This window comes from Odontomachus brunneus, unplaced genomic scaffold (assembly GCF_010583005.1).
Source record: "Odontomachus brunneus isolate Ranch 3 - 2012 unplaced genomic scaffold, Obru_v1 Obru_scaffold_010, whole genome shotgun sequence".
Taxonomy (NCBI): Eukaryota; Metazoa; Arthropoda; class Insecta; order Hymenoptera; family Formicidae; genus Odontomachus; species Odontomachus brunneus.
The window spans coordinates 2607667-2618344 of NW_022639460.1; the positions used below are offsets into that span (position 1 = coordinate 2607667).

The 10678-nt window shown below is 43.0% G+C and overlaps 2 protein-coding genes across 2 annotated transcripts in view; one reads left to right on the top strand and one right to left on the bottom strand.

Annotated features, from left to right (window-relative positions):
- Positions 1-677: 677 nt before the first annotated feature.
- Positions 678-10678, bottom strand: part of LOC116840468 (UBA-like domain-containing protein 2) — an 11432-nt gene continuing 1431 nt past the window's right edge. The window contains exons 2-4 of the mRNA XM_032807218.1: positions 7722-7796; positions 3425-3518; positions 678-3278 (exon numbers count right to left, since the gene is read on the bottom strand). Coding sequence (XP_032663109.1) covers positions 3115-3278; positions 3425-3518; positions 7722-7796 — 333 coding nt within the window. The 3' untranslated portion in view covers positions 678-3114. The remainder of the gene's footprint in view (positions 3279-3424; positions 3519-7721; positions 7797-10678) is intronic.
- The window catches only part of LOC116840467 (diuretic hormone 44), a 64328-nt gene continuing 63514 nt past the window's right edge, over positions 9865-10678 (top strand). Inside the window, exon 1 of the mRNA XM_032807213.1 lies at positions 9865-9883. The gene's annotated coding sequence lies outside the window, so the exon portion shown is untranslated. The remainder of the gene's footprint in view (positions 9884-10678) is intronic.

Below are 10678 nucleotides of genomic sequence, written 5' to 3' on the forward strand. Positions count from 1 at the left end.
TATATATATATATATATATATATATATATATATATATATATATATATATGAGCGAAATCGTTAGCGATTATCGTTTGTCGACTATTTCCTTTCGATTAATTCTTCGGTCTGTAAACCGGAAAAATGAACGTGTTCTGAAGAGAGCAGCAGTCGACGAATTCAATGGAAGAGACGCTGGAATAATGTGCAATGTCGTAAGGAAAATATTTTGAGGGAGATGCACTCGATGTACCTGATAATTAAATATATGCTTATTAAAAATTATTGCCTATGAACTTTTCGGACAGATCATGCATCTGGTGCATTGCATTATACTTGGAGTGTGATGTATGTGTGTCTTTTTATTTTCATTTTACGATTTAACAGCAAATTTGAAGACTTTCAATTTAAGTCACGACAAGTCAAATGCATTCTTACTCGATTATCTTTGAAATCTCACGTTACCGTTGTGTTTATAAAAGTTATAGCCTGTTGAATTTTAATTGTTTTTTATGACCGGAAAAAGTGACTTTACAATTTTGTACATATATATATATATATATATATATCTTTTTATAGTATTTTTTCAACATGGCTGTTCCAAAACTCCAAAATACAAAGGTTCAAGTGAAACTAAACTCTGCAAAGCTAAGAAAAAGCACCATTATTAATATTTTATTTAATTCTTCAAAATTATGTACATGAACATTTTTATTTGTCTTAATAGTCAAATAAACAATAATAGTAATATTATAATTTCAACATAGTAGTTCATATTTCTCTCTTCCTTCTTCTCCTTTTTTCTTACCTATCTTAAATAGCCTAAACGTTACAAACATAAGGAAGGTTTTTAAAGCGTGGAAAAAATATCTCGTACTCATAAAGTATTTCTCTTATGCTTAATATCTACTATTATTTACATAAAAACGATTTCACAATGACGAAGCTGTATGCGACATCTGGATAATCTGGAACTATTGCATGATCGTAAAATAAAAAGTTAGTCCAGTTAAGTTTGGACTTTCACGATCTTTATTAACTCTCTTCGAGACTATTATTACGGCTACGTATGAAAAGATCAGATATACTGTGTAAAGACACTTTATAAACATCAGACATCAATGATAAAGAAAAAATTCTCTATCATCTATTATAGGAGATCTACAACATGAAAGAAATGTCAAAAAATTCATTGCTATGTAACATAAACATGTAGAAACAAGTACGAATATTTGCAGTAACAAATGATTGCTTGTCTATGTTAGGATAAATATAACGAACGATATGGAGCGATTCTCGATATACTGTTTCAGGTAGAGTTGTATCGTCAGCTGCCAGACGAGAGCGTTTGTGAACATCGTGAAGAAGTCTAGTATTGAATAAAACAGGTAGTTTATAATCTCTAGTCGCACATGTGTCTGTTTGTGTGTGTATGTATGTTTGTATGTTAATGTAATTAGTCGACGAAAAATATACATTAATTAAACCGAGAAGTCTTCGCTGTTCGCCGTAACAGCGGAAACGAGGAAAGAGACACTTGGTATACTATTATTTTCGATGAGTAAATCTCTCTTTTTTTTCTTTCTCTCTCACTCACTCTTTCTGTCGCTCATTTATCATCCACGCGATCTCTCGGATCCCAATTATTAGTACGTAAAACGTCTAGACGAACGTTATATAATTCGAGGGGAATCTTTTTACAAATTTTTACACGATAAAGATCTTCATTTAATTACACATTTAGTCTCGTATATTTTATACCATCGAAATACACGCTTATACGTACGGAAACGAAATCCGTCCGAAGAGTGAATAATAACGCACGTACCACGAACATTGCTACTTAGATGAAACAGCGAAAGGATGAGTATCTAACTGAATTAGATTAGCCAAGTATTACGACATTAAATGAATATTTTTCCAGGTGAAGTAGCAGCAACGGAGCAAGCTGTTTGAGATATACCTTGCGTGCAAAATAAGCGGATCTTGTCATTATCTTCTGCGAGAGAAAAGAAGAAAATGCGACGATCTTTTCGAAAAATGAGACACGATAAAACTAAAAAAAATCTCTCTCTTTCTTTCTCTCTCTCTCTCTCTCTCTCTCTCTCTATATATATATATATATTTATATATATTTGTAATATATATACCTCGCAGTAGCGAAGCTCTTTTGTACTGTGGCGTGGAAGTGATAGCGAAAGTTCGTCGCACTCGATCCGAAAGCGAAGGTATGTGTATATATATGTGTGAAGTGTGTGTGTGTGTACACAACGAATCCTGGAGAAACAGCCGCGTGTCTAATAGCGACAAGGGACTACAAGGAAGTCGGATCGTGGAACGGGGTAGTCGTACGTTCAACAGCCAATCATTCTCACGGAGATACATCGAAGTCTTCGTTTCTCGATCGACTTTCCGGGTCTACGTTACTTCAGTCGGAGAGAAGGTAAGAAAATCCGAGACGTAAGACGGAGAGACAGAGGGAGAAGATATAGACGTTCCTGTAAAACAACCCTCGACCTCGTTCCTCGTCTGTTGTGTGCTTCCGCCGTGAGTAGACCGCTGATAAAGCGGACTACCGCGAGGCCCGTGCTGTTTTGCCTTCCTCTGTCACTGTGTCTCGAGGCTCTCGAGGTGGTCGAGATAGCAGAGGAGGAAACAAACGGCGATCGAGACACGTGTGTGTAATCGCGTTGAACAACGGGCGGCGACATTGTCGTGATCATCGTCATCGAGAAAAATCGACACTCGGGTACTGTCGCGTGTTCGTACGTACATGATGCACATATACACGCACACCACAAACGTCGCTATTATTGTGCATGGCTAACGTAGTCTTCGATCCACAGAGACGTTTTCTCGTGGACGTGCTCTTCTTTTCTTTCGTCCCCTCTTCCTCCTTCTCCTCCTCCAGGAAACGACGCGTCTCAAGGAACGAGTCGCACGGCTCAGCGCGTCGCCTCCTCCTCTCCTTTCCGTTTCTTCAGCCGCTCCTTCTTTCGCGTGTGTACGTTTCTGTCTTCTCTAATATGCCATCTCGCTGTATCGGGGCGCGCGATTCTCGCCCCGGAAACATTATCGCGCGCCTATACTACGTGGTTTCGTGCTCGCGCATCGCCGACTAGGACCGGGTCAGTTTTATCTCTGCGGCTCTCCCAAGCCGAATTGTTGCTGGGGCTGGGTCGTTTGTTGCTGCGCGTTCCCGGACGCGCTACACCGACCACCCGCGGCATGATGCTGCATGCTCGCCGTCACAGACGTCGTTGAGTTCGTCTGCAATCCGTTCTGACTCGGTGACATACCTGTAACATCGATATCGCGCTTGAAAGAGCTTTCGCGACATACATATGTGTTGACTCTTTCTTCTATAATCAATATATTCAATTCTTCTATAATCGTTTTCACGTATTAACATTGGAGTGGAATTGTCACGATAGCAACGACTTACCAGAGGGGGTCTTGTCACCGGCTGACATTTTCGAGAACGCCAACAGCGCGTCCGGGAAATTCGGTGGAGTGGCTGGCGTGTTGCACGGCGTGATCTGCAAGCACAAAAAATCGTTCTGTATCATCTTTTCTCTTCTCTTTTTGATGATAAAATCGTCTTTCTTTTCTCTGGCGTGAGAACGAGGAGAGAAAGATTTAATTCTCAAAACAGTTTTAAAATTTGTCAAACTTTCATGTGCAAAGTTCATTAATACTTTTTATAACTGTGTGATGAGATCTCATTTCTGGCGGATAATCTCATTTCCTCCGAGTAGAATGATATTTCCAGCAGAGAACACGAAGAAGAAGAAACGCTCGTTGGGAGTAAAAAAATAGATATCGTGGGGAAAAGTTTGTCGTCAACGAGAGGTGACGGAAATCTGTCGCGGATGCGCCAGATCGAGAGACGACTGTTAGGTAACGAGGTCGTCGAACTTGCTGCACGTGATGTCCGGGCCACCAGGTAAACGGATACGACCAAACAATACACGCGGGTAACACGTGTAGTAATAGCGTGACAACAAGCGACCGCGATAACCTGCGGGCGATAAGCAGGTAATTAAATAGCGATAATAGCGCTCCTCCCCATTACGGTATCGTCGATTATGGTTTCTCGCGAAACGAATCCCGTAGTACTTTCGCTTTTATGAATGAACCGCTCGTGCGAAGAGAATTTATCGATGAACGCGAGATAACGATCGAGGATCGACTGACTACGGTCGAAATTTCGATACTTTCATTCTCATCGATTGCACACGAATGTGAGAGCCAAGCGAAGATCTGAAGATAATGAAGAATCGACCACCGAAAACAGGTGCGAATAAAGCTCGGATTTGCACAGTATACACACACACACACACACATGTACGCGCGCGCGAATACAAATACACATCAATAACGCGTCATTGTTCAGTGTCGTGATTTTTTCTTCATACTGCAGTGACGCCGCAGGAGCCGTAAAAAAAGGATTGCGTGTGCGTCTAGAAGGTGCTGTTGTCGCGACGCGTGTCCAGTCTCCGACCGGGATTTGGCACACGACTTATCGGAATGTGCCACCGCCGACCGAGAATAGTAACGCGCTCGACGACTGTCTCTCCGTCTGCCGGCACAGCGGCTCTCCCTTGTGTGTCCTGTCGCGAGAACAGCACCTTTGCCTTCGTCCGCTGTCGGAACGCACAATTCTATACGAGTAATTCGCAAATCCCATCAGCGATATTCACCAGCAAATTACGAAAAAATGAAGCATCGCTTGCGGTAATAGGATGACGTGTTTCTACACAAGGTGTCCGACAATTCATTATGCAGTTGCGATATGTATAGATAGAATTGATCAAACTCCTGAAAGTACTACTTTAAGTAAATTGGTAAATGATCATACACAATACAACAGATATACGTTAGATCAAACTGACCAAAAAAAGTTCTCTACTATTTTTCAAGCGGTTTTATCAATTAAAGATCGGTACATTGTCGCCCACAATCATGCATCAATCCTCTTTAGTTAATAACTACAAATTTACGCGATTATATGCAAAATGGTAGAGAACTTTTTCGTTCAGTTTAACCTGATGTACAAGTATATCTATCGCGGTAATCAGTCACCAGCCTTCTTTTGCTTAGTTTACACAGAGAGGAATGATCTATACTGTGACCGATCGCAGTTGATTTTGACAAGAATAATCGACTGCGATTGGTCATGGTACAGGTCAGTCCTCTCGGTGTAAACCAAGCATTTAATTTGCGACTCAAAAACAGTACGTTGACGTTTGCGAAATGGTAGACGAATTTTGTGTTCAGCTGGGCAATCTTTACTTGTACACAACAGTTGCGCGATTAATTGTCAGACAACCCGTATATCAACAATAATCGCTAGGTGTAACGTTTCAGTCTGTCGATTGTTATTCCGCGCGATGTTTCCTTCCTCGCACGTAAGACGTTGATAAACGTCGTAAACACGATAGCGGCGTACCGCTATTGACACCTGCTACCGGCGTCACACCGGCGAGCCCTTTACAACCGGGACCTTTCGAACCGGTTTCCACGGCACGACCTTGCGTTCATTCAAAACGAATTTCCGACTGTCCATTATCCAGTCAATCGCGTCCGCTTCATCGAGTACTGCGCATGAAAACACGCCCGAGAAATCTGCCCGTGCAAACTGTACATCTCCATCGTGGTCATCGTCATCTCTGATAATACAGATAAGTATCATGAATAATAATGGTATTCAATTAAGCTTCATTGTGAAGCACTTTATATTAGCATAAAACAGAACGAATATATGCGAATGAGAGATAGATAGATAGATAGATAGATAGATAGATAGAGAGAGAGAGAGAGAGAGAAAATATTTCTAGTACAAGTTTCGTCTGTCTGCTTCGCGCTTTATTTTAACGTGGAAGTTTCTAAATGTATAAATTACAAGGCGCGTCGTTACGCTTGGGAAAAAAATCATTGACATTGACCTACTTTCTCGCTTTTCATTTAACCTGGCAAGCCCGCCTTAGAAGCTCGAGAAAGAAAACACGCTCGAGTTCAGAATGCGGCAAACAGTGGCGGAGAGCGGTAAACTTCGCCAGAGAATGTCGAAGCTGAGGCATATATATACAGGGTGTTAGGTAATGGGCGCATTTGGTGAACGGAACGTTATTTTCCTTTGCGAGAGAGCTCGCGCTCCTCGATTTTTCCTCGAGCGTCGCCCTCCGTTCTTCTGCGTTTTCGGAAAGGCGACGGGACAAGATTAGCCGAGGAACAACGACCCCGCCTTAATTCCTATTCTTCGTGTCTCCTCGTAGGATGCGCGAGGAACTTCCGCTTGATCGGCCCCGCGACGCTCGAAAACTATTCGCGTCCCGAGCGTTTCTCCTCTCAGGACAGTTCGTTTTAGTTTCCGACAAGGAACGTCGCCACCACGTGCGTCTATTACCGGACGCTCCGTATAGAACGTCGGATCTCCTCTCTCGCAGCCTGATCACAAGCCAGATCACGCGTGCAAAAAGGCGAGTAACGCGCAAGGAAAGAGAGCTAAATGGCAGATCGGTCGCTTAGCTTAGGCCTCGCTGGAATAAACCGCGATAAATCGCGGATTCACCTCTCCTCGTCGGAGAGTAGCCGCGGCGAGCGAATGTGAAATAATCGAAATCCCTTCCGTCTCGTTCCTCGTCCGAATTCAAACGTCGCGTTGAGCAGCGAGGAAACAGCGTGACAGACGTCACACACGACGACCTTGTGTATGACGATCCTGAAATTACAAAAGCTGGAATGAAGAGAGAAAGAGAGAGAGAGAGAGAGAGAGAGAGAGAGAGAGAGAGAGAGAGAGAAATATCTGGTGGCCGCGCACGCGAGAGCAAGTAATTAATCAGAAAACGCGACGTTACATAAATAGTCGCGGAAGGGGTGGAAAGCACGCGTGAAGGTCAGACACACGCTACGATCGATTTTCTCCCGTATACTCCCCCGTTATACTATATGCGCGCATTAGGACGTGCGCTCGCGGGGGTCGGAAGAAGCGATTTCGTGAATCGCGCCGGCGAAGGCTTGTGCGAACAAACAAATTACAACGACGACGACGACGACGACGTGTTCCAAAGACCGACCGACAAACCGCCCGCTTGCCTGTTCGCTCTGCGATCTCTCTCCCGCGAAACCTACTTTTGAATAATCAATAGAGGATGAGAACATACACGACGACCCACGCACGTCGTTCGCCGGGTCCGCCGAAAGTTTAACGTGACTCACGCGTTATTACGTGAGATTACGTGACCCGAGAGGATGAGAGAGAAACAACCGGGATGATATCGTATTTTTGCGAATGTCCCGTTGCGTCTCGTGCTTGTGAGCGATCTCGCGTTACAGATCAGGCTACACATCTTGACACGACGTTCTCGAGACGATAGATCCACCGACGACCTCGTCTCGTCGTCTCCCTAGGTCCTGACTTTCCTTCTCATGTCTGCAAAGAAGAAGAAGAAGAAGACAAACAAGAAGAAGAGACGAAGCAAAACGGCGGCGACGGCGACAATGACGAAGACGACGACGACGACGAAGACGACGACGACGGCGACGACGACGACGACGGCGACGACGACGACGACGACGACGACGACGGCGACGACGACGACGACGACGACGACGACGACTTACTCACTCACTGACGCAGAAATAGAATGCTCATCGATTGCGCGACAGCCGCGGATATAAACGCGCAGTCCGCGTTACGTGTTTCGTAACGGCGGTAATAATGCCGGAAGTAAACTTACTTGGCCGAAGTGGGTGCCGGCTCCTTGCGCGCACGAGGGTATCGCCGCCTCTTGGAAGAAAATGCTGAGTGCAGTCTGCAAAGAGAGAAAGCACAGTCGTTAGAATTGCTCGATTAGAAACGCTCGCGTGTGCACTCCTACTTGCACGATCACCGCGGGAACACCAATCAGGCGTTGTCGGGTCAGGCACGAATCGGTTAAAAATTCCATTCGGCTAAAACAATCAGCAAATCTCATAATTAAGTAATCGTCACGCATAAAATCACAACTAGTTTTTCACCGATTGATAAGGTCGAATTTTCATGTGACTAATTATACATTGATTAATAATGAATTGAGTCCTATCGATGAAATTATTCATAAAATTATACATATCCACTGAGGAAGAAATACAGGATGGCGCAAAAGAAGCGAACGGTTGTTAAATATTTACAAAAATTTTACTTTCAAATTTTCAATTTATTTATATAGAATTATGAAGTCTAATTTACGAAGATTTTCCCTAATCTTCTTTGTAAAGTCTGAAAAGAAAAAGGAAAAGAAAAATTAAATTTAAAAAGTTATGAATTTTTTTTAAACCAGTTCGTATCTTTTGCGCCAGCCTGTACTTGCAATTTTATTTGTGAGATAATAAAGTTTACTCGCAGAAACTTTTATATTCTAAATAAATTTTCAAAATTCTTTTCTTTCAGTATGTGACGATTGATTAATGCTTGCTGAGTGGAAACATTGGGCATCAATCGATGAATGTGCTTTGGCTGAAATCAATCGTCATGTATAGTCACGAATAATTCCACCGAGTAATGACTGAATTAATTAATCAAATTAATTAGTTTTATTATTTACAGATCAACTAATTCAATTCAATTAATCAAATAAAATTAATTCATAATCAAACTTTCATAATAACTCATTATACAATGATTAGTAATTGATTTCATCAAAATCACTTGTTATTACATACACAACGACTCATCAATTTTGATGATTGATTTGCCGATTGCTCTCGTCGAAAAAAGTTTTGAATCGATTAATGTCCAATACTGAAATAAAGTGTAAAAAAATCTATTGTGCAGCTCATACTTTCTGCCGCGCTGCGGAGAAAATTTTCTATTTTTACCAGAGAGAGAGAGAGAGAGAGAGAGAGAGCGATGTAAGAACGTGTTAAATGCCGGAGCATAACGTCGATACCGTTTTCGTGTCCGCAAGCTCGGTAAGCCGACCTTGATGGAGTACAAGGGACCGTGTATAGTCATCTATGATTAGGAGCAGCGAGAATGACGACGTAATCGAGCCGAGCGAGACAACTCCTCTGCCAGATGTGCCACTAATGCGCCTGTCGTAATCTTTCGATCGTCCCGTACGCGAGTGGTCTCTTCGCCGGATGTTTAACAGTATCGATGTCCGATGCGTGCGCGTCTATCCGTACGCACACGCATTGCTCGAGTCGCGCAGAATTACCAAGCAATATCGCTGATGACACCACGTGCGTTTACTGTTAACGCCTCGCCAGCTATCGGCGATTATCGAGACATACAGATAATTACACATGTAGCAGCATAGAAATCACACTCGCCTCGATCAACTCTGGCGTCTTATTGGGTCTTTATCGGACCGAGTGGCCGATTTCGCCGAGGGAACTTCGGTGTTTTTTCGCGCAAATTGCCGTACGGAAATGCGTGAAGAACGCGCTACCCTTTATTATCGCGTATCAATCGCGAGAGATACGCCATCGTATCATAAATTATATCCGCATCATGCGATGATTGAGGAGCACATCCGCGTCTTTGTGTCCGTATCTTGTACAACGTGTCTTTCCGGGATACACGACAATATTTATTTTGATAATAACCGGCGAAGGACTAATTCGGCTCGATTTAAAAGGCGGCGAAACCGCGCCGCGCGACGCGGTTTGACGCTTGTTTTATTATAACGCGTTACGCAATAACACCGGCGTTGACATTCAACCGGCGGCGTTTAATTAAAACGCGGTGTGATACACGATCCGGATACATTGACACAAGTATTAGCATAAGAATGTAATAGGTCGGCGCGGCATAGGAACGCGTTTCGTATTTCGGTCGGGCTGAAAGGGGTGCGGGAGAGAGGGAGGGAGGGGGAGGGAGACGAGCTGCAGCGAAAGGAATAACAGACGAGCGGAGGTGGGCTTTCTACCGTGTATGTTCTTTTTCACTCACTTGCACTTTCTATACGCGCCGCGAAATAAAAGTTATGCCCCGGGCTTTACGGGGAAAAGGCCATCAGAGGAGGATCATTTCAAGGTGTTCTGTGAATGTGTAAAGTGGTTAAAACAGTAGAAAAAATGAGTGCGAGGTAAAAGTATCGATGACAGGATATAATAACTAACTGATCATTCTCATTGCTTTGGTCTTCAAACACGATTATTTCAACTTTCAATATAGAGAATACATATATATGTACATTGAATATACACATATATTTTGCGTTGGAAAAGTTTAAATATTCGTATTTAAGGACCAAAACAAAATAAGAATGTCAAGAGGTATCGGTGTTGTTGGCTTCCAGACATTGGTACTTTTGTCTCACAAGACACCAATTTTTTAATTTCCTAAGATTACGTTCTTTTAATCTTCGAGTCATCTTCTCTTTATTTCTCATTTGAACACTGTCCGAAGAAAAGATCTATAAGAAAATTTGTCCCAAATTTTTCATATGTTTCTCCGTAGGATCGTTACTTGCCTGAGTCATAACTATCGGGTTAGAAGACTCCGCATAACGCGGCAAAAGCCAACATATCGCGCTACGAAGAAGGCGAGACAGGCGCGCGCGTTCCACACGCGTGTATATAAATACACGTTGCCGCATTGTTTACATTGTGGTCAAAGCACACAAAAAGATTCCACGGCTTCTGATCGTGATGATGCATGAGCGCGTCGTGCTGCGTTATCTTTTCCTCTCCCCCCCCCCCTCTCTCT